The sequence below is a fragment of the Hemiscyllium ocellatum genome (assembly GCF_020745735.1).
Source record: "Hemiscyllium ocellatum isolate sHemOce1 chromosome 27 unlocalized genomic scaffold, sHemOce1.pat.X.cur. SUPER_27_unloc_8, whole genome shotgun sequence".
In the NCBI taxonomy this organism is placed as follows: Eukaryota; Metazoa; Chordata; class Chondrichthyes; order Orectolobiformes; family Hemiscylliidae; genus Hemiscyllium; species Hemiscyllium ocellatum.
Genome location: NW_026867517.1, coordinates 491,683 through 514,351, shown reverse-complemented (window position 1 = coordinate 514,351; position 22,669 = coordinate 491,683). Strand labels below are relative to the sequence as shown.

The 22,669-nt window shown below is 49.1% G+C and overlaps 1 protein-coding gene and 1 pseudogene across 1 annotated transcript; one reads left to right on the top strand and one right to left on the bottom strand.

The window, feature by feature from the left end:
* Positions 1-7,709: 7,709 nt before the first annotated feature.
* Positions 7,710-17,338, bottom strand: LOC132808623 (zinc finger protein 229-like). Its single transcript, XM_060822183.1, has 2 exons — positions 17,276-17,338; positions 7,710-16,547 (listed from the first exon to the last, which is right to left on the bottom strand). The coding sequence occupies exon 2, from the start codon at positions 16,295-16,297 to the stop codon at positions 14,948-14,950; it is 1,350 nt and encodes a 449-aa protein (XP_060678166.1). The 5' UTR covers positions 16,298-16,547; positions 17,276-17,338; the 3' UTR covers positions 7,710-14,947.
* A 3,613-nt stretch (positions 17,339-20,951) lies between these two features.
* The window catches only part of LOC132808618 (zinc finger protein 420-like), a 59,948-nt pseudogene continuing 58,230 nt past the window's right edge, over positions 20,952-22,669 (top strand).

Sequence of the window (22,669 nt, the reverse complement as noted above, 5' to 3'; positions counted from 1 at the left end):
GTGTTGGGGATTTACTCTTATCACTAGAACAAGTTACACCACTTTTCATGCTAATTTTACAGATTATTGGGTGACACGCTCCTCTGGGTGTTTCTGTTTGAGAAAGGTGGTGCTGTCAGCCTTCGCTTTATAAGGGTATTGACGTGATGTACTGCTGAATGCAATGGAGTCAACATGAATCCCAGCCTCTCACTGTGGTTGTGGGTGAATCGCCTTAATTTGGCTCTTAACTCAGAAACTGCACACAATAAACTGCTGAAACAGTCATTTACACTTTATTGTATGTAGCAACCAAAAATAAAACTCCTCAAGTAACCAAGTTCAACCTCACTCACAACTTGGCTATCACCCAATCGATGGCAGAATTTAACTGAGTTTCCACCGACAGTATCTATCTCTGGAAGTGTTCAGGGATTCACTGCAGTGTTGTTCTTCCAAGTACTGCTGCTGCATCTTTCTGGAGTTAAATTCTGGTGGAGATTCCTGGCTTTCAAATTTGTGATGTGATGCTTCTTTCGATTCTACCACCACCTCGCCACATTTCTGGAGTTCTCCGGTCTGTAGCTTACCTTCTTATCCTCGAGGTTTAGTGGTTTGTTTGATGCAGCCTTTCCTGCAAAAAACCCTTTTACATCAGGGCTTTCCTTTTACAGACAAACTTAAATTGTCTTTTAGTCATGACGTTATTAAACACTTAGCTCATCTGTCCCAGGAAACAGCTTGTTGTTTTGCGTCCTTCTTCTCAGGGATGGTTAACTGGCAGAAATTAGGCCATTCAGCCCATTGAGTTTGCTCCGAGAATTGGGCTGATATATTACTCAACCATGATGGGGCTGAATGGCCTAATTTCTGCCTCTGAGGTCTTCTGATGCAGTAGTTTCTTAGTGGCTCTTTTGATTCTTGGTCCAAAAAGAGTTCCTGCTGACTCATGGAATTTGGAAAGTTCTGCAGTTTAAAGGACCACACCACATTCCCCTCTGCCTCCTCCTGAGATACTGGCAATTCCCAAGATCTTTTGGTATCCCTGAAAACAATCGAGGTGTCTGGAAATCCCTGCTGCTACTCTGGAACAGAAGGATTATGGGGAGAAAATTCAGAAATCTGATGTGCAAAGAGACTATGGAGTTCTACTCCAGGATTCTCTCTCAGGTTGAGTCAGTGGTTAGGAAGGCAAATGCAATGAAGGCATTTATTTTGATCAGACTTGAATATAAAAGCAGGGATGTACTTCTGAGGCTCTGTAAGGCTCTGGTCAGGCCACAATTGAAGTACTGTAGGTAGATTTAGGCCCCATATTGCAGGAAGGATGTAGTGGCCCTGGAACATGTTCAGAGGAGGTTCACAAGAATGGTCCAGGAATGAAAAATTTAACATATGAAGAACATTAGAGGACTCTAGGTTTATACTTCATGGAGTTCAGAAGGATGAGAGGGGATCTAATTGAAACCTACAGAATAATGAACAGCATGGATGTTGAGAAGATATTTCCATTGGTAGGAGAGACTAGAACCTGAGGGCTCAGCTTTCACTTCAAGGGAAGACATTTTAGAACAGAGGGGAGAGAAACTTCTTCAGCCAGTGTGGTGAATCTGTGGAATTCACCACCACAGAAGGCTGCAGAGGCCAAGTTACTGAGTATATTTAAGACTGAGATAGATAGGTTCTTGAGTATCAAGGGGATCAAGGATTACGGGAAGAATGGGGTTGAGAAACGTATCAGCCATGATTGAATGGCGAAGCAGACTCAATGGGCTGAATGGCCTAATTTCTGCTCCTATGGCCTTATGATATGCTGATGTGAGGAGGGGGGATAAAAGAGATGGAGAGAAAGACAGTTAAGGTGAAGGTCAATAGAGACGAAGGAAATATAAGAATTGGTATGATAAATGGCAGAACACATAGGAGCACTGGCATACAGAGGGATCTGGGCATTTGGATCCGTGGAAGTGGGAATGCAGGTGGGCACGGTGGTCAAGAAGGTACACAGCACGCTTCCTTGAGTGTAAGAGTTACGTTACAGCTGTTTATTCAGGCCACATTCGGAATATTGTGTGCAGTTCTGGTCACTGTGCTACTGGAAGGATGTGGATGCTCTGGCAGGAGGTACAGACAAGGTTCACCAGGACATTGCCTAGTCTGGAGGGCTCTCGTTACGAGCAGAGGAGGCATAAACCTGGATTGTTTTCTTTGGAAAAACAGTGGCTGAGAGGAGACCTCAACAAAATGATGAGACACACAGGTTGGCTGGACAGGGGTGGCAGGGTAGCTCAGTGGTTCGCACTGAGTGCCAGGGACCTGCGTTCGATTTTAGTCTCAGACAACTATCTGTGTGGAGTTGGCACATTGTCCCTGCACCCAACCTCCCGTGTCTGTGTGGGCTTCCTCTGGGTTTTCCGGCTTCCTCCTACAATCCAAACATGTATAGATTAGGGTGGATTAGCGATGCTAAATTACCCATCGTGTCCAGGGAGAGGCAGGTTAAGTTGGATTGTCTGTGTGTAAATTGCCCCAATGTTCAGGGATGTGTAAGTTTGGTGCATTAGTCAGGAGTAAATGTAGATAACAGGGGTAAGGGAACGGCTCTCTATGTGTTAATCTTCAGAGGACTGGTGTTGACTTGTTGGGCTGAATGGTCTGTTTCCATGCTGCAGGGATTCTATGATAGTCAGAGGCGGTTTTTTCCCTCCAAAGTGGAAAGGTCAACTAAAAGAGGGCACAGGTTCAAGGTGAGAGGGGGACTGTTTGGGGGAGAAGTGGTGGGGCTGGGGAATTTACACAGAGGGATGATGGGTTTCTGAAACCCACTGCCAGTGGAGGCAGTGGAAGCAGGCACCTTAACAACGTTTAAGGTGTATCTTGATAGACACATGAAGGGGAGGTGAACAGAGGAATAGAAACCACACATGGGCAATAAATAAGTAAGGATTAAGAATTAGCACAGGCTTGAGGGTGTGTGTATGCCTAAACCAAGTGAGAAGGGCCTGTGATTGTGCTGTATTGTATTGATACAGCTTTCACTCACTATTTGAAAGTAGAGTGTTCCTTTCATAAGCCGAAATGGCCTAAAGCGAAGAAGCAATTACCATGAATTAATTTATATTATGCCTTTCTTTGTAAAAGCGACAATCCTCTTCGGATTTCTTTCGGTTTGTGAGAACAGGTATTAATGTCGGTCTTTTGTAAAAGTGAAGTAGTGTAAAGTGAACTTTCGAAAAGTGAAGATATACAATATTATGAGCCCTGAAACAACTGCAAATCAGGCTTTTAGAGCCATAAACATTCCATCAAATATGTAACATATACCCCAGACTTATCTGTCTTATATTAACACACGGTTGTCTTACATTTCCAGAAGACTCAGATTTAAGTTTTAAGTGTGACTTTTTGTAAAAGAAGCCGTCTTTTGGACTCCTTCCATACCATACTGACTCTATTACTGGGAATACATCCATATTACACCAGGATTCATGGATCAGTGACGTGAGGCTTATCTTTACCCTCTTATAATTTTCTGTTGCATAAATGTTTTGACGAATGCCAACGCTTTTCACCAGTCATAGAGTCAGAGACATAAAACACAGAAACAGATCCTTCAATCGAACTTGTCCATGCCGACCGGATATCCAAAATTAGTCTAGTTCCATTTGCCATCACTTAGTCCATATCCCTCTAAACCCTTCCTTTTCACATACCCATCCAGATGCCTCCACCACTTCCTCTGGCAGCTCATTCCATACACGTATCACCCTGTGCAAAAAAAGGTTGACTGCAAGGTCCTTTTTAAATTTTTCTCGTCTTGCCCTAAACCTATGCCCTCTAGTTCTGCACTCCCCCTATCCCAGGGAAAAGACCTTGTCTATTCACCCCATCCACACCCCTCAAGTTTTTATAAACCTCTTTAAAAAACACACACTCAGCCTGCGATGCTCTATGGAAAACAGCCCCACCTTATTCAGCCTCTCCTTGTGGTTCAAACCCATTTACCCTGGCAACAGCCTTGTGAATCTTTTCTGAATCCTTTCAAGTTTCACAACATCCTACCTATAGGAGGGAGACCAGAATTGCACACAATATTCTAGAAGAAGCCGACTGAAACTGACTTTTGCAGAGTCTGCTCCCTGCTTGGATTCATACTCTCTGCCTCCCGTTGTTGCAAGTGAACAGTGCTTCCCCCCTTCTCTCTCCCTCCCAGGATAAGGAATGGAAAGGGGGAAGACATTGCTTCACTCCCAGATTTTGCCCAGAAGAGCCCCCCTATTGTCTGAATGCACAAGTTAAACCATGAGCTTCTAAAGCTACTGCTGCTCCCCTCTTTTTCTGAATGAAGATTGAGCTTCATCCCTTCCTCTGTCCAAACATCTGTGAGCACAGCACATTTTTGTTGAAGTAAGGCATCTTTCCTAAATGTTACAATTAAAGGGATGTCTTCCCCCTAATACTCAAAGGGATGGTAAGTCAGAGAAGGACCACGCCTTGTATTGTGTGGCATGTGTGACAGTTGCAACAGGATGTCCCAACTCCTATGCTCAATTCAAAGTTTGTGAGAAGATTTGTAGCTCGGGTGCTTGTTGTTGTGGTTCTGTACGCCGAGCTGAATTTTTGTTGCAGACGTTTCATCCCCCGTCTAGGTGACATCCTCAATGCTTAGGAGCCTCTTGTGAAGCGCGTCTGTGATGTTTCCTCTGGCATTTATAGTGGTTTGTCTCTGCCGCTTCTGGTTGTCAGTTCCAACTGTCCGCTGCAGTGGCCGGTATATTGGGTCCAGGTTAATGTGTTTGTTGATAGAATCTGTGGATGAGTCCATGCCAGAGAACAGCCAGGGAATTCCTAGAGGTATGGCCTCTAAGCATTTTTCCAGCACCACATTTTTCAACTCTGGATCTGGGACAAGGTGTGTGGTGTGGAGGTGGGTGGAGGGGAGGGGAAATAAGGAAACTGGTGAAATCTACATTGAGTAAAAAATGAGGTCTGCAGATGCTGGAGATCACAGCTGAAAATGTGTTGCTGGTCAAAGCACAGCAGGCCAGGCAGCATCTCAGGAATAGAGAATTCGACGTTTCGAGCATAAGCCTTATGCTCGAAACGTCGAATTCTCTATTCCTGAGATGCTGCCTGGCCTGCTGTGCTTTGACCAGAAATCTACATTGATCCTATGTAGTTAGTGGGTCCCAAGGCAGAAGACGAGGTGTTCTTCCTACAAGCGTTAGGTAGCTAGAGCTTGGAGGGGGTGGCAGCAGAGTACTTGCATGTTCTTGACAGATTGGGAGGGGGAGTTAAAGCATTCGGCCACAAGGTGGTGAGGTCATTTAGTTTTGGCATTCCAGGGCTGTACCCTGAAATGTTCTGCAAGTTGGTGTTCCGTCTCCCCAATGTGGCAGAGACCACCACATCAAGAGCAATGGACGTATCAATAAATCTTATAAACAAATTGTACAAATCTTAGCCTGCCAGAGTTATTTTATTTAATTAAGTTAAAGAAAATTTTAACTAAATTGGGTGACTACATGAAATGGTTTGTTGGTCAGACTCAAATCATCCTCAAATGAGACAATGCCATGAATATCAGTGAACTGCTTTTTTTTTGTTAGAACCACAAGTTCTTGATTTATTTTCACAACTTACTGATATTCACATCTGCACATTCAATGTCAAACTCTGACATCAGAAATGACATAACACATTAATTTTTTCTTACAATAATCCAACAAATTAATAACACACAATGAATACCAAGGCTGATTAATGTGATATTAAATTTGACCAAATAAAATGTAAAGTTGAGATGAGAGATAACAAATGGGGGAAGGGCAGAAGGTAAGAAATGCAGCATCATAGAAGGTGTTCCTCCAGGGAGTGTATTTTACCAACTACAACTGCTCAATATAAACAAACACTCTGACATGATCCTCCGGTTTTAATGTAAACCATACCCCCATACAGTAGGTACCATTTAAATAAGTTAATAGATACAAGCCTTGAGTAAATCCAGCCTCCAGCCGGACCCCCCGCTTCTTGGAGCTCGGACCTTCCTCCAGCTCCGGGGGGTTGTTGAGCTCCTGGGCTCCGGCCGCCGCCGAAGAAGCCGCGGGCGCCGGCTCTCTCTCCTCCACCGCCGACAGTTTTAATTTGTTTTCCCGTTCACCCGGTAACCGTCACCTCTTGTTTGAAAAGTTCCGACTTTAATGTGAAATGTGTTTTAAAGGTATTTTCTGAGGTAAACGATGCCTGTCTGCCCCCCTCCCTCCGTCAGAAACCGCAGCCTCGCGCCGCCATCTTTGTTTTTGTTCTCCTTTCCGTCTCCTTCAGTGACGCGCGTCATCCGCGCCTCCTCCAATCAGAGCGCACGTTACTCCATCTGACCAATAGCGGCCGCGTTTGCGTGTCGTGTTGTCCCACCCTCTGCAATATCTCTCTCCGATTGGTCGGTACTGACCACAAGCTTTGGGATTGGTGGGGAATGTCACAAGCGGCTCAGACAAACCGAGAGAAACTAAACATATGGACATGGCAAATGTTCGTGGCAAGCCAGAGTCAGATTTACAGCGCAGAACAGCCCCTTCGGGCCATCCAGATATCCTAGCCTAATCTAGTCCCATTTGCCAGCACTTACCCGTATCCCTCTAAACCTTTCCAGATGCCTTTTAAATGTCATAGCTGAATCAACAACCACCACTTCCTCTGGCAGCTCATTCCTTCCACACACCACTCTCTGCATGAAAAGGTTACTCCTCAAGACCCTTTCAAATCTTGCCCTCCTCCACTCTAAACCTTTTGCCCTTTGGTTCTGGACTCTCTTACCCAGGGAAATGTCTATTTACCCTATCCATGCCTCTCATGATTTTATTAATGACTCTCAGTCACCCCTCAGCCTCTGGTGCACAAGGAAAAACAGCCCAGCCCATTCAGCTCATACCCTGACAACATCGTTTTAAATGTGTTCTGAACCCTTTCAAGTTTCACAACATCATTCTGATAGGAGCGAGACCAGAATTACACACAATATTCCAAGTGGTCTACCCAATGTCCTATCAGCCACAACATAACTTCCCAACTCTTATCCTCAGTCAGAGGATTGGGAAAGTTTTCAAAACCCACAAAGGACAACCAGGAAAGAATGCAGGGACAAACCAAATTTGAGGGTCAGCTTGGAAACATCAATGAGAAAATGGCGCACTGGGTTTATTGCTACCTGTTCTTCTCGAGTACGTATACGTATTTCTCTTCTGCCCATCGCAGCTCCTCTGTGCTGCAATGTGTGGTGGCTTGTTGAATTAATCTCCTGATGCAGCTTCGTTTGTGGGTGTTGGGATGATTGCTTCTGTAGTTACATATTTGGTCCGTGTGTATTGTTTCCTGTAGACGCTAGTTTGAAGTTCCCCTTAACTGTTCGCTCTACTGTGACATCTTGGAATGGCACTTTGTTGTTCTCCTCTTCAAACCAGGAGCCCCCCTCAGGCCCACAGTCTCACTACCTGGAACACCAGTATACAGACTAGTCAAAGAACTCCAGTGAAGACTAAAACACTGAGTAGAAGATTCACGCCACTCCATTCACTCCACCCAAGAATTCCTGAACACCAAACACACAAGGTAGAAGAGGATAAAATAATGCTGTCCTTTGACATACAGCCCTGTTCATATTGTTAGGACAGAAATTTGTCCTTGCGTGGTCATTTAGAGGAGAGACCACAGACTCTCAATTAGTTGGCACAAGCAAGTTCTTTATTTCGCAGAATCGTAGCTGATTACAGTGAAATACATGCTTTCACTGGAGAAGGTGCACATTCTGTTTTTCCCCCAGAAATCCACACTTGATATATTTTTTGCGAAGCTACGTAACTACTCGCACACGTGATCTCTCGCACACAAAGCGTCTCCTGTGACAGAGCTTATTCGGCCTTGGCAAATATCCACGAGACGGTTCCAGTCTGGTAAACAACAGCTCAGCCACCTGTTATGGCCTCGGCAGCTACGCTGAGAAGAGCCGGCCATAGTGTTGCCTGACCTTGGTAGCTGTCTACGAGACAGTTCCAGTCTGGTAAACAACAGTCCAGCTGTACAGGCAGTTTCGGTCAGCAGTCCAAACAACCGCTCCGCAGCGGCCCCCGATTCCCCAAGCAGTAACTACAACTCTACCCTCCCTAGGCTTATTAGATTTCCATCCCAACATTCCCTCCCTTGGCCTCTACTGAGGCCACATCAACCCATACCGCTACAAACGCAATGTCGCGCAGCAACCGGGGCCGGGTGTGTCGGCGGACGCCCCCCAAACGTCCCTTTGGCTTCTCCGAACACGTTATCTCAACTAGGCCGACCGGTTCTAGGGACACATTAGTTCAGGGTGAAGGGGTCCCTAAGCAGCATACTGCAACAAAACAAGCAACAAGCGAAAATTAACAATTAGTAGGCAATTCTAGGTTATTTCTTTTAAAGAAAACAACTACAAAAAGGTATCTCAAAACTAACACAACGATAAAAAAAACCCAGTGAAACTGAGCATGATAACAAAAGGAAGAGAACCAGGGAAAACACAAAGTGGATGAGTTAGGATGCCTGCAGAATGAAGGTCTCTTGTCCAAAGAACACCTAATTGTACAACTACTCATTAAAATTGGTCGTATTATATCATGACATCCTAAAATAATTTTAAACTACTGACATCGTGTCAAATCTTTTGTAATAGGATTCAATGAGCTCTCCTTCCTTCCCAAAGGTTTGTTGTTAAGTCGGTTCTGGAAGCTGCCATAAAACTGGCATTTTCATTTGTCAAAAATACAGCGAATACAATGTACTGAGTGCACGATTTTCCTTCTATCAAGCTGCTTTGCAAGCCAGAAACTTAATCAGATTCCCGACACGGATGCAAAGGCCAGGGATCTGCTAAAACCACATGACCACAGGCCACTATTCTGAAGGCCAATGCACGACTGTGCCTGTCTTAGGTTGTTCCTCGCTCGAGGAATCTTACCCGTCACTGGCTAACCAGTCATCTTCACTGACCAACAAAAACCCACATCCATTTCACAGACGTTAAGGATGGACACGGGCAGTGGCAACTGGCTTATTACTGTGATCAATGGCTTTCGAGACCAATCGAAGCCATTTAGGAATACCAGATGATGGCTAGGAATCTCTTGGGTGAACAATAGTTTCTTGAGTCTTGAGGCATATAGCACTTCACAATCTCTAACTGCAGCATAAAAGCACAAATTTATCTGTTGCAAATTTAAACAGGAAAAATATATAACTAGGGGGTCCTTGGACCACAGCCCTCACATTCTGAGGCCCTAAAGGAGAAGGATTAGAAATGAGTGACACAGTTATAAAGCAAAATCATATATTGTCCCGCGTTTCTCTCTCAGGCATAGCTCCTCCATTCCCTCTGGTTTCGATCCTGTAATCTTTCCTTGGGGTGCCCCCATCACAGGCTCCACCAGCACCGCTGCCTGGTATGCGGGTGGGGGCCATCCTTTCCCGTCAGGGCACGGTCAATCGGTCGTGTCACAAGCGTCCTGATACATGGTATACAACAACCACCACAGGTAATAAAGATAGCAACAGAGATGCATAAACCAAGGGCCAGCTGTCCCAGCACAGTTCCCCATCTACCGAATGTACTATTCAGCCAATCTATGACTGGGTTGTTAACCCCTGACTGCTCAGAAATGATGCCAGTTGTTGTCCCCCTCCCCGTCGTTATCAAAATCATAAGCGGAATGGCTCTTTCTTTTCCCTTTATAGATCAGGACACTCCCGCCTAAAATGCCCTATCTTTCCACAATAATGGCATCCTGCCTGTGGAGACCTTCATCTCTGTCCCTGTCGCTCAAACCCTCTACCAAATGCTCCTCCTTGTCTCTCCCTATCCCCTTTCCTCTCTGCCCTACATGCTGTCACCCGCTGCTCCGGTTGCTCACTCTTGGTTCCATTCTTCTCCTAATTACCTCATCAACCGCAGCGACCGTCATTTTCGCCTTCTGCTTCTGTCTCTCGTCCTCTCTCTTTACAAACACTTTCTGTGCCTCTCCTAACAATTCATCTAATGGGTTTTTCCCACTCCACCCTTCTATCTTCTGTATCTTTCCCTGTCCAGCATCCCCATATAAGTCCCCTTTCTTCCCCAGTAAATAGTATATTCAAAATAGACATTAACTCAGCCCACATATACAGACTGGGCCTCAAAAATAGATCAATTTGTTCTGACAATCCTATCGGATTCTCAACCAGGACCGTCATTTCCTTTTAGATGTTCCGACCTCCCCACTGGTGAGGGGGACACACACAAACCCAATCTCCTTGTCCCCTATTGGTACTTCCCGAAGGGGACAAGTCGTTACGTTCTTCCCTTTTTCTTTCTTTTAAGAAATATTGCAATGTTCCTAGCTTCCCATAACTTCAAACACCAATTTATCAATTCATGCTTGACTAACTTTAAAGCCTGTTCCTAACTTGTAAACATATTTATATATTTACGTCCATTTATTCAGTATTCAATATTTAAAATGTAAAATTCATACAGTTCCCAATTTTGAAATTCACTGTAATCACCCAGTTTTAGTCCCCTAATTTAGATCCAAAATTAGTTTTCTTAAGTACTCCTGACCAATCATTACTCAATTACAATACTATAGGTCGTAAAATAATCAGAGCTGTCTTACAAGAATTTGCCAATTCAAGTTAAAAAAAAAACTTCTAATGCATGAACAATGGCCGAATCCAAGGTCACAGATAATAACCATGGAAGTTTTCGTTTTTACGACAACCTACTGTTGAACTGAAACTTCAACTGTCCTCCATACATTGCTTTTATGTAAAGATAAAAGAGATTAGTTAGAATCGGATAGTAAGGCAGTCATGACTTTTAAAAGAACAGAAGTCATCAACCTTAAAAAAAAATCATGTTAAGTTTCCATAAAAATCACATTTAAAACAGTCCTGGAACTCAAGCTCCAGGGAATAAAACTTACACATTCAATCACCAACAAAAAAAAATGTGCATTCAAACCAAATCAAAGGGTTAAACCTTGTCAGTTGTACAGCTCTTTTCACTCTCTCTCTCTCTAAGGCTGCTGGGACAGATCGGCTCGCTCTCTCTCTCTTCGCTGGCTGCTGCGAGTCTCCTTACCCCTAACCCTTATTTCTCGCAATCCTTTTTCTCTATCCTTCTCTCTTGCTTTCTCTTCCCTTTTCTCTGTTTCTCTCCCCTTTGTCTTTATTACCTTCTGTCTCTCTTTATCTATCTCCCTCTTTCTCTCTCACTCTCTTCCTGTGTCGGTCTCTCTGTATCTCTGTTTCTGTCTGTCTCTGTCCCCTGTCCTCTGTCTCTCTCCTTACCCAATGCCCCTCACTTCTAGGAATTTTAAAGTCTGTGCTACGGGGTCCTCGTTACCACCGAGTTCCACACGTCTCCCGCGTTTATTAATTCCAAGTTCCACGTGATACCCCCACCCCTCCACGCAGGAGAATTTTAAAAATACGTGGAGAATTTTAATGTCAAAGGCTCTCATTACTTCCAAGTTTTACACTACTTTAGATTAAAAAAAAATGACTTACCAGCCAAGATTCTGTGCCTCTGTGGCCCGGTTAAATCAATTTGGGTTGGTGAGGATCAGAAAGCAGACAAGAACTAACTCAAAAATTAACTACTGGAAGTTTTAGATGTAACAGGCACTTCCATACCTTAATAAGATTCGGCGCCGAAGGTTGTCTGCTAACCGGTCTGCCAACTGTTATCTCTTTCCTCCCCGTGTTGGGAGTCACCAAATGTTAGGACGGAATTTGTCCTTGCATGTTCGTTTTAGGAGGAGAGACAACAGATGCTCAATTGTTTGGCACAAGCAGGCTTTATTGCAGAATCGTAGCTGATACAGTGAATCACCATGCATTCACTGGAGAAGGCGCGTTCTGCCTTCCCCTCCCAAATCTGCTCCTGATATACTCTTTGCTAAGCAGAGCTTCGCAGAGCTACTAAGCATTGCCTTATTAGGACATTTCGCGTTTGCTAGGCGTTTCCTGTTATTGAGCTCATTTGGGCGTTGGCAGCTGAGCTGGCCACGTAAGCAACAGTTTCGATTTCCCAAGTAGCAGCTACAGCTACAGTTTCAATTCCCCAAACAGCAGCTATAGCTCCACCCTCCCTTGACCTATTTTATCCTAACAGTACCCAGGGATGTGTAGGATTGGGTAATTTAGCATGGCCAATCGACCCTAACCTACACATCCCTGGGTACTATGGGTAATTTAGCATGGCCAATCCACCCTTAGTGTAGGATTGGCCAGGCTAAATTGTCCTATAGTATCCAGGGATGTGCAGGTTTGGGTGGATTGGTCAGGCTAAACTACCCATAGTGTCCAGGGATGTGTAGGTGAGGGTGGATTGGCCATGCTAAATTGTCCTATACTATCCAGGGAATGTGCAGGTTTGGGTGGACTGGCCGTGCTAAATTACATAGTGTTTGGGGATGTGCAGGTTAGGGGGCATTGGCCGTGCTAAATTACCCATAGTGCCTAGGGCTGTGCAGGTTAGGGGGCATTGGCCGTGCTAAATTACCCATAGTGCCCAGGGATGTGTAGGCTAGGTGGGTTAGTCAATGGGAATTGCAGGGTTACGGGCAGAGATCTGGGTGAGGGAGGGTTGGTGTGGGTTGGATGGGCTGAAGGGCCTGCTCCTACACTGCAGGGGTTCTAAGCGTGAGATGAGGTGCTTGACGGAAACGATGGGGAAGAGGCAGTGAAAACACAACGAGACCGTTTGAAAGTGGGAGCATGACAGGAGGGGGTGGGTGAATGGGATGTGGTGAGGGAGGGGGCTTAGGAGAGAAAGAGACACAGAAAGAGAGGGTCACACACAGATACAACTGGTGAAAGTGGGGAAGATTGTGATAGGTTCAGATAAGGTGGAGGAAGAAAAGCTGTTCCCCATTCACTGATAGTGACAGGGTCAGGGGCGGCCTGAAGTTCAGGGGTTTGAGCAGGAGAGAGAGGGGGAAAACAGAGGAAAAACAGGTTTACCCAGCAAGCAGCAATATGCTGGAATCCGCTGTCACCTCAGAGAGACAGACAGACGCAGAGGCAGACGCAGAGACACAGACAGAGAGAGCCAGAGAGACAGAGACGGGGAGGTAATCAGATGAATGGCCTCCCTGTGCTGTGAGATCCAAAAGGAGCACGCGAGCAGCTGCCCCAGTGTTTCTGGCGGTCTGAGGCATCTCCCCCTCGCCCCATTACCGGTACCGCTCTCCCGTCCCATTGGCACCCTCCCGGTGAACGGCCCACTCTCCCACTGCACTCAAGCTGCCCCTTCCCCCCACCCCGGGGCCTGGAAGAGGACGGAACAGCCCGTTCCGGAGCGGGGCTCGGGAACGCTGCCCATGTCCGCGACGTCCTTTCCGAGAAAGGAAACAAAAAGGACAACAGACAGGGGACCACCCACATCAACGGGAATGACAACATTTCACCCTCAGACAAGGCTTTGTCAAGAGATGTACAGCACGGAAACAGACCCTTCGGTCTAACCCGTCCATACCGACCAAATATCCCAACCCAAACTAGTCCCACCTGCCAGCACCCGGCCCATATCCCTCCAAACCCTTCCTATTCATATACCCATCCAAATGCCTCTTAAATGTTGTAATTGTACCAGCCTCCACCACTTCCTCTGGCAGCTCATTCCATACACACACCACCTTCTGTATGAAAAAGTTGCCCTGTAGGTCTCTTTTATATCTTCCCCTCTCACCCTAAACCTATGCCCTCTAGTTCTGGATTCCCCAACTCCAGGGAAAAGACTTTGCCTATTTATCCTATCCATGCCGGTCATAATTTTGTAAACCTCTATAAGGTCATCCCTCAGCCTCCGACGCTCCAGGGAAAACAGCCCCAGCCTGTTCAGCCTCTCCCTGTAGCTCAGATCCTCCAACCCTGGCAACATCCTTGTAAATCTTTTCTGAACCATTCCAAGTTTCGCAACAGCGGGGAGACCCAGAAATAGAAAAGACTGAAGGGGGAAGTCAGCGGTAAATCTTTTGAAGAGGTTACAAAGGAGAGACCTCTGTCTGCAGCGGGAATGACCCCCACAGTAGCAGGTCGAGGTGGACGGCATTTAAGGAGAAGCTGGATACAGATGTCAGGGAGAAAGGAACTGAAGGGAATGCTGCTGTAAGGGAAATCAAGTGTGAGCAAGTGAAGGGGGAGGTGCGTAGAGGCTCACATGGGTCAGAAATACTGAGAGAGACCAGTTGAGCTGAAGGACCTGACTGGAGACTCAATGGGACAGAGAGTGAAATCTTGGATCCACCTGCAAGAGAAGGAGAAACACGTGATTTACCTTCCAGGATTAAGCAAGTCCCGCAGATTCTGCAGATCACTTTATTGGCCAGAGCACTGAGTATAGGGGTTGGGGTCTGGACAGGACGTTGGTTAGGCCACTTTTGGAATACACAGGAACCTCGATTATCCAAAGGACACATGCAGGGTGTATTTCAGTCGCTTGACGATTAGATCCCTTGCAGTGTGGAAACAGGCCCAACCAGTCCACACTGAGCCTCCGAAGAGTAACCCACCCAGACCCATTTCCCTCTGACTAATATACCTAACACGACGGGCAATTTAGCATGGCCAATTCACCCTGACCTGCACATCTTTGGACTGTGGGACGGAACCGGAGCACTAGGAGGAAACCCACGCAGACGCGGGGAGAATGTGCAAACTCCACACAGTCTGTCGCCTGAGGCAGGAATGAAACCCGGGTCCCTGGTACTGTGAGGTAGCAGCACTAACCACTGAGCCACCGTGCTGGTTCATCTAATTCTGGATAATCGAAGTTTCTCTGTATTATGTGCACTTCTGGTCTATCGGAAGGATGTTCCCCCGTGTGGACCCACTGGTGGATCTGGAGGCCGGACGAATGGGGGAAGCCCTTGCCGCAGACCAGGCAGGTGAAGGGCCGCTACCCAGTGTGGACCCGCTGGTGGGCCAGCAGGTTGAACGAGCGGGTGAAGCTCTTGCCGCAGACCGAGCAGCTGAACGGCCTCTCCCCGGTGTGGACCCGCTGGTGGGCCAGCAGGTCGGACGAGCGGGTAAAGCTCTTGCCGCAGACCGAGCAGCTGAACGGCCTCTCCCCGGTGTGGACCTGCTGGTGCCGCAGCAGGTCGGACGAGTGAGGGAAGCCCTTGCCGCAGACGGAGCAGGTGAAGGGCCGCTCCCCGGTGTGGACCTGCCGGTGCTGCAGCAGGGTGGACGAGTGAGGGAAGCCCTTGCCGCAGACTGAGCAGGTGAAGCGCCGCTCCCCAGTGTGGACCCGCTGGTGGGTCAGCAGGTGCGACGAGCGGGTAAAGCTCTTGCCGCACACCGAGCAGGTGAAGGGCCGCTCCCCGGTGTGGACCCGCTGGTGCCGCAGCAGGTGCGACGAGCGGGTGAAGCCCTTGCCGCAGACGGAGCAGGTGAAGGGCCGCTCCCCGGTGTGGAGCCGCTCGTGGGTCAGCAGGTTGGACGAGCGGGAAAAGCTCTTGCCGCAGACCGAGCAGCTGAACGGCCTCTCCCCGGTGTGGACCCGCTGGTGGGTTAGCAGGTCGGACGAGCGGGTAAAGCTCTTGCCGCAGACCGAGCAGCTGAACGGCCTATCCCCGGTGTGGACCCGCTGGTGGGTTAGCAGGTCGGACGAGCGGGCGAAGCCCTTGTCGCAGACGGAGCAGGTGAAGGGCCGCTTCCTGGTGTGGACCCGCTGGTGGGACTTCAGTTTCAACAACTTAGTGAAGGCCTTCCCGCACTCGGAGCAGGTGAAGGTCCCCTCGCCGGTGTGGATCCGCTGGTGGGTCAGCAGGGTGGACGAGCGGGTAAAGCTCTTGCTGCAGACGGAGCAGCTGAACGGCCTCTCCCCGGTGTGGACCCGCTGGTGTGAGAACAGGGTGGACGACTGGGTGAAGCCCTTGCCGCAGACGGAGCAGGTGAAGGGCCTCTCCCCGGTGTGGACCTGCTGGTGCCGCAGCAGGGTGGACGAGTCGCTGAAGCCCTTCCCGCACTCGGAGCAGGCGAACGGCCTCTCCCCGGTGTGGAGCCGCTGGTGGGTCAGCAGGATGGACAGCCGGGTGAAGCCCTTCCCGCACACCGAGCAGGTGAAGGGCTGCTCCCCGGTGTGGACCCGCTGGTGGGTCAGCAGGGTGGACGAGTCGCTGAAGCCCTTCCCGCACACCGAGCAGCTGAACGGCCTCTCCCCGGTGTGGACACGGCGGTGGATCTCCAGCTTGGAGGGGGAGCGGAATCCTTTCCCGCAATCCCCACACTTCCACGGTTTCTCCATGGCGCGTGGAATGCCTCCTGAGACTTCCTTTCCCCACAGTGGGCAAACTGGCTCAGGCACGTGCCCCTGTGGTTCAGGTAAAGACGATATTTTAAGAGCCTACTGAAGCAGACAAAAACGTTCAAAGAATTTGCCCCTTCTGGACTGAAAGAGGGACGTCTCTCCTGTCCCACGAATCAAGGGGCTCTGTCAGACCTTTACATGGTACTCAGTTGGGAAGCTCTACCTGCAAAGCTGCTCTTCTCATATCCTGTGAAAAGGGGATTACAAAAGTCATTGCTGCCTGCACATGACAGGAATTCAGAACAGATCATTCTAGTTTCTGTGGAACTTCCCTAAAACAATCAAGTTACAATATGCAGATACCAGTGTTGGGCTGGGGTGTACAAAGGTAAAAAAAAAATCACACATCACCAGGTTGTAGTCCATTAGATTTGTTTAGAAATTCGAGCTTTCAGAGCTCTGCACCTTCATCAGGTAGCTAGTAAAACCTCCAGGCGAAAAAGACAGCAGATGCTGGTGAGCAGGGTATTGCTGGAAAAGCGCAGCAGGTCAGGCAGCATCCGAGGAACAGGAGATTCGACGTTTCAGGCATAAGCCCTGAAGAAAGGCTCTGGCCCGAAACGTCGAATCTCCTGTTCCTTGGATGCTGCCTGACCTGCTGAGCTTTTCCAGCAACACATTTTCAGCTCTGATCTGCAGACCTCATTTTCTCCTATAACCTAGAGTTGTGTGATTTTTAACTTTAAAAAGTGTTGCAAATCTCCACCACACACACACACACACTTTTCTTCAATTCTCACTCTGCTGTTTCTGATATCACCCATCCCCCAGTATTGTTCAGAAAGGGACTTATTACCTAAAAAAGCTGTAAATCTCCATCCCACACACTCTTTAACTCTTGCTGTACCTAATATCCCACCTCCCCCCATGCTCCAGCAAGATCTGACTGATGCTCATTGACTGAGCCACACTCACCTCTTCCTGGATACAGGGACCCTCCAGACCAACAGAACATCAGCTCCCCTTAACCCCCCACCGCAACGGCGCATGTGCAGGAGCAACCGGTCACGTGAATCGACGGAGCGCCGTCGTCACAAAGGCCGCGCGTTGATTGGACGGAGCGCCCGCCCGTGCGGCGTTCCAGCCTTTCCCATTGGTCCAACGCGCCGCGCTGGTCTTTGTGACGCCCACGTGACCTCTCTCCCTTCCCCTCGAAACGGGGAGGCATGACCAATGGGGAGCCTTGGAGGACCGGATGGAAGGCTGGACCTCCTACCAATCAGAGCATCCCCTCATTGTCTGAATGCGGAAGTTGGATCATGAGCTCCTGCTGCTCTCTCTCTCTGAATGAAGATTGAGTGTTACCCCAGACTGCACCAACCTCTGTGAGTACAGCACCCTCTCTTCTCACCCCTCCTATTCCATTTCTTTTCTCATTTTGGGATTAAACTGTTGGTTTGTAGGAAGTGAAGTGAAAGGAGGTGAACTCAGGAAAGGTGCATATGCTGGATGCATTGGTCTAGATCGCTGTCTCTGCGTCCCTCTCGTGTCCTTCATCAGGAATTGCGGAGGGGGAGGGGGAGGGGGGTGGAAAGGGTGCTGAGAGATAAATAGGAAGGTGGGAGTGGGGCTGGGGGTAAGGTAGATGCAGGTTGGGTGGGAGGTGATGGCGACAGGGTGGAGCAGATTGGTGGGAAGGAAGATGGACAGGTGGGACAGTTCAAGAGGGTGGTGCTGAGTTGGAGGGTTGGAGCTGGGGTGGGAGGGGGGAGGGAATGTGAGGAAACTGGTGAAATCGATGTTGATGCCATGTGGTTTCAGGGTCCTAGGCCACCTGATACCTGGAGGAAGAATGCCTCTGCATTGGGACCCTCCAACCATACAGGATCAATATTGATTTCACCAGTTTCCTCATTTCCCCCCCCGCCCAATCCCAGAGACAACCCTCGAACTTGGGAATGCTCTTTTGAACTGTCCCACCTGTCCATCTGCCTTCCCATCTATCTGCTCCACCCTCCTCTCTGACCTGTCACCTTCTTCCCCCGCTTTCATCTACCCATAGCATTCTCAGCTCCCTTCCCCCAGTCCCACCTCCCTCCCATTTATCTCTCAGTCCCTTTGGGCCCACCCCACATTCCTAATCACGGGGTTATGCCCAAAACATCAAACCTCCTGCTCCTCAGATGCTGGCTGACCTGCTGTACTCTGCAGCACCAGACATTTTGGTGCTTATTTGTCTGGATGTTCTGATGTGACCCATTCGCAGATGTGAAGTCACATTCGAGATAAACTCCTTCATGGAATGTGGGCTTTTTTTTTGGCAAGGCCAACAATGTTTTTGTCCCGAACTGCCCTTCAGACAAGAGGATTGCCAGACTTTAGGGGGCATTTTAAAAGTCAAGCACGTGAGCCATCATATGCAGGCAGCACCAAGTTAATGCTAGCGGGTTTCCTTCCCTGAAGAGCGTTATTGAATCAAATGGGTTTTCAGAAAAGTTTCATTCTCTCAATGACTGAGACTAGTTTTCAATTCAGATTTAAAAAAATAAATTTAATTTCCCCAATGTTTGTTTTTACTGGTATTTGAACCCATGAGCCCAGATTATTTGCCTGGGGCCTCTGGATTGCTGGTCCAGTGTTGTTGTTATAACATCACTGACTCACCTGGACAGCATTGAGAGTCATACAGATGTATAGCACACAGAGACCCTATGTGCAACTGGTGCATGCCGAGCACATAGCCAAAATTGATCTAGTCCGATGTGCCAGCACGTCCCTCCAAACCCTTCCCATTCATATTCCCATCCAGATGCCTTTTAAATGTTGCAATTGTCCCAGCCTCTACCACTTCCTCTGGCAGCTCATTCCATACACGCACCACCCTCTGACTGACAAAGTTGCCCCTTAGGTCCTTTTTATGTCTTTTCCCCTCTCACCTCTAGTTCTGGACTCTCCCACCCCAGGGAAAAGACCTTGTCTATTCACCCTATCCATGCCCCTCATCATTTTATAAACCTCTATAAGGTCATCCCTCAGCCTCCGATGCTCCAGGGAAAACAGCCCCAGCTTATTTAGCCACTCCCTGTAGCTCAAACCCTGGCAACATCTTTGTTAACATTTTCTGAACCCTTTCAAGTTTCGTTTAACTGAACAGTAAAAGTCATACTGGACAGGGATATATCATAGTGTTACTGTACAATATGTATTTATTTACAGCTGTATAAATTTGATTTATAATTATTTCTAGTTATATCATAGTGTTGTAGCCATGTTATGTATTCCAAGTTTGGGAGAAGATTTGTAGCTCGGCTGCTCGTTGTTGTGGTTCTGTTTGCCGAGCTGGGAATGTGTGTTGCAGACGTTTCGATCCTTGTTTGGGTGACATCCTCAGTGCTTGGGAGTCTCCTGTGAAGCACTTCTGTGTTGTTTCCTCCGGCATTTATAGTGGTTTGTCTCTGCCGCTTCCGATTGTCAGTTCCAGCTGTCCGCTGCAGTGGCCGGTATATTGGGTCCAGGTCGATGTGTTTATTGATTGAATCTGTGGGTGAGTGCCATGCCTCCAGGAATTCCCTGGCTGTTCTCTGTTTGGCTTGTCCTGTAATAGTAGTGTTATGGATGCGGATCATTAGCTGTCTTCCTGTTTGTCCTATGTAGTGTTTTGTGCAGTCCTTATTGTGTACAAAATCCCATGCAAGGCCTGCACAAAACACTACATAGGACAAACAGGAAGACAGCTAACGATCCGCATCCATGAATACCAACTAGCCACGAAACGACACGACCAGCTATCCTTGGTAGCCACACACGCAGATGACAAGCAACATGAATTCGACTGGGATAACACTACTATTATAGGACAAACCAAACCGAGAATAGCCAGGGAATTCCTAGAGGCATGGCACTCATCCACAGATTCAATCAATAAGCACATCGACCTGGACCCAATATACCGACCGCTGCAGCGGACAGCTGGAACTGACAACCGGAAGCGGGCAGAGACAAACCACTATAAATGCCGGAGGAAAGATCACAGAAGCGCTTCACAGGAGGCTCCCAAGCACTGAGGATGTCACCTAGACCGGGGACGAAACGTCTGCAACACAAATTCCCAGCTCGACGAACAGAACCACAACATGTCATGTATTTCCAGTCATACCCATTACAGGACAGGAGAATACTGGGCTCAATGCTGACTCTGTGGATGAATCTAGTCAGACTCATTCCTCTCTATATCCACAGAGTCCTGTAAGTGTATTCCTCTATAGGGTCCCTCCAGTCTCACTTGGGTATTGATCGACTCCACTACAGTCATCCTCAGAGCGAGCATGTTCTAGGTCTTGTTACCAAAGCAAAGTTCTTGCTCTGATTCTCTTTCCCCTCCCCCCACATCTTGGTCTGTCAATATGGTAGAGAGAGAGGGCGGGGGGGCAGATAACTAGGTTAGCAAACTGCATGAGGGTGGCATGGTGGCTCAGTAGGTAGCACCGATGCCTCATAGTGCCAGGGACCTGGGTTCAATTCCAGCCTCGGGCGACTCTCCGCATCGAACCTGGAGGGAGGCCGCGCCGTGGGGAAACCGTGGAAGTGTGGGGAATGCGGGAAGGGGTTTCGAGTCCCCTCTGAGCTGGAGATCCACCGCCGTGTCCACACCGGGGAGAGGCCGTTCAGCTGCTCGGTGTGCGGCAAGGGCTTCTCTGACTCGTCCACCCTGCTGACCCACCAGCGGGTCCACACCGGGGAGCGGCCCTTCACCTGCTCCGTCTGCGGCAAGGGCTTCACCCAGTCGTCCAACCTGCTGACCCACCAGCGGGTCCACACCGGCGAGGTGGCCTTCACCTGCTCGGTGTGCGGCAAGGGCTTCCCTCACTCGTCCACCCTGCTGCGGCACCAGTGGGTCCACACCGGGGAGCGGCCCTTCACCTGCTCCGTCTGCGGAAAGGGCTTCCCTCACTCGTCCGCCCTGCTGTCCCACCAGCGGGTCCACACTGGGGAGAGGCCGTTCAGCTGCTCTGTCTGCGGCAAGGGCTTCACCCAGTCGTCCAGCCTGCTGACCCACCAGCAGGTCCACACCGGCGAGGGGGCCTTCACCTGCTCGGTGTGCGGCAAGGGCTTCCCTCACTCGTCCACCCTGCTGCGGCACCAGCAGATCCACACCGGGGAGCGGCCCTTCACCTGCTCCGTCTGCGGCAATGGCTTCCCCCACTCCTCCGGCCTCCAGATCCACCAGCGGGTCCACACCGGGGAGCGGCCCTTCACCTGCTCGGTGTGCGGCAAGGGCTTCACCCGGTCGTCCAACCTGCTGACCCACCAGCAGGTCCACACCGGGGAGCGGCCCTTCACCTGCTCGGTCTGCGGCAAGGGCTTCACCCGCTCGTCCCGCCTGTTCTCACACCAGCGAGTCCACACCGGGGAGAGGCCGTTCACCTGCCCCGAGTGCGGCAAGGGCTTCACCTGCTCCTCCAACCTGCTGTCGCACCGGCGGCTTCACAGCGGCGAGCGCTCGTTCATCTGATCCGTCTGCGGCAAGGGCTTCACCCGGCTGACCAACCTGCGGCCACACCAGTGGGTCCACACCGGGGAGTGGCCATTCACCTGCCCCGTCTGTGAGAGGGGCTTCGCTCACTCCCAGCACCTGCTGCGGCACCAGCGGGGGCACAAGTGACGGGGCCAGCTGCTGTGAGTCACCGCCCAGGGCTGAACCCTGGGTGGGAGGGCGGAGGGTCACTGCAGTTGCTGTGCTCTCATCCCCTTGGCAGCCAGTGGCTCTGCGAGCCTGCGACTGCGCATTTCCTCCTGAAGTAGAGATGTACAACACAGAAACAGACCCTTCGCTCCAACTCCTCCATATCCTCAACTAATCAAGTCCCATTTGCCAGCAATTGGCCCTATCCCTCCAAACCCCTCCTTACACAGATACCCAAGTGGATGCCTTTTAAATGTTGCAATTGTACCAGCCTCCACCACTTCCTCTGACAGCTCATTCCACACGCACACACACCACCCTCTGTGTGAAAAATGTTGCCCCTTAGGACCCTTTTTAAATCTTTCCCCTCTCACCCTAAACCTATGCCCTCTAGTTCTGGCAAAAGACTTTGTCTATCCCTATCCATGCCCCTCATGATTTTATAAACCTCTCTTAAAGTCAACCCTCAGCTTCCGACGTTCCAGGGAAGACATCCCCAGCCTGTTCAGCCTCTCCCTGTAGCTCAAACCCTCCAACCCTGGCAACATCCTTGTCAATCTTTCTGAACCCTTTCAAGTTTTGCAATATCCTTCCGATAGACTAGAAGTGCTCATAATGCAGAGGAACTTCGATTATCCAGAATTAGATGAACCAGCACGGTGGCTCAGTGGTTAGTGCTGCTACCT

Bases quoted from the DNA above. Each gene is read 5' to 3' on its own strand.
- LOC132808623 (XM_060822183.1), bottom strand. From the start codon at position 16,297: ATGGAGAAACCGTGGAAGTGTGGGGATTGCGGGAAAGGATTCCGCTCC.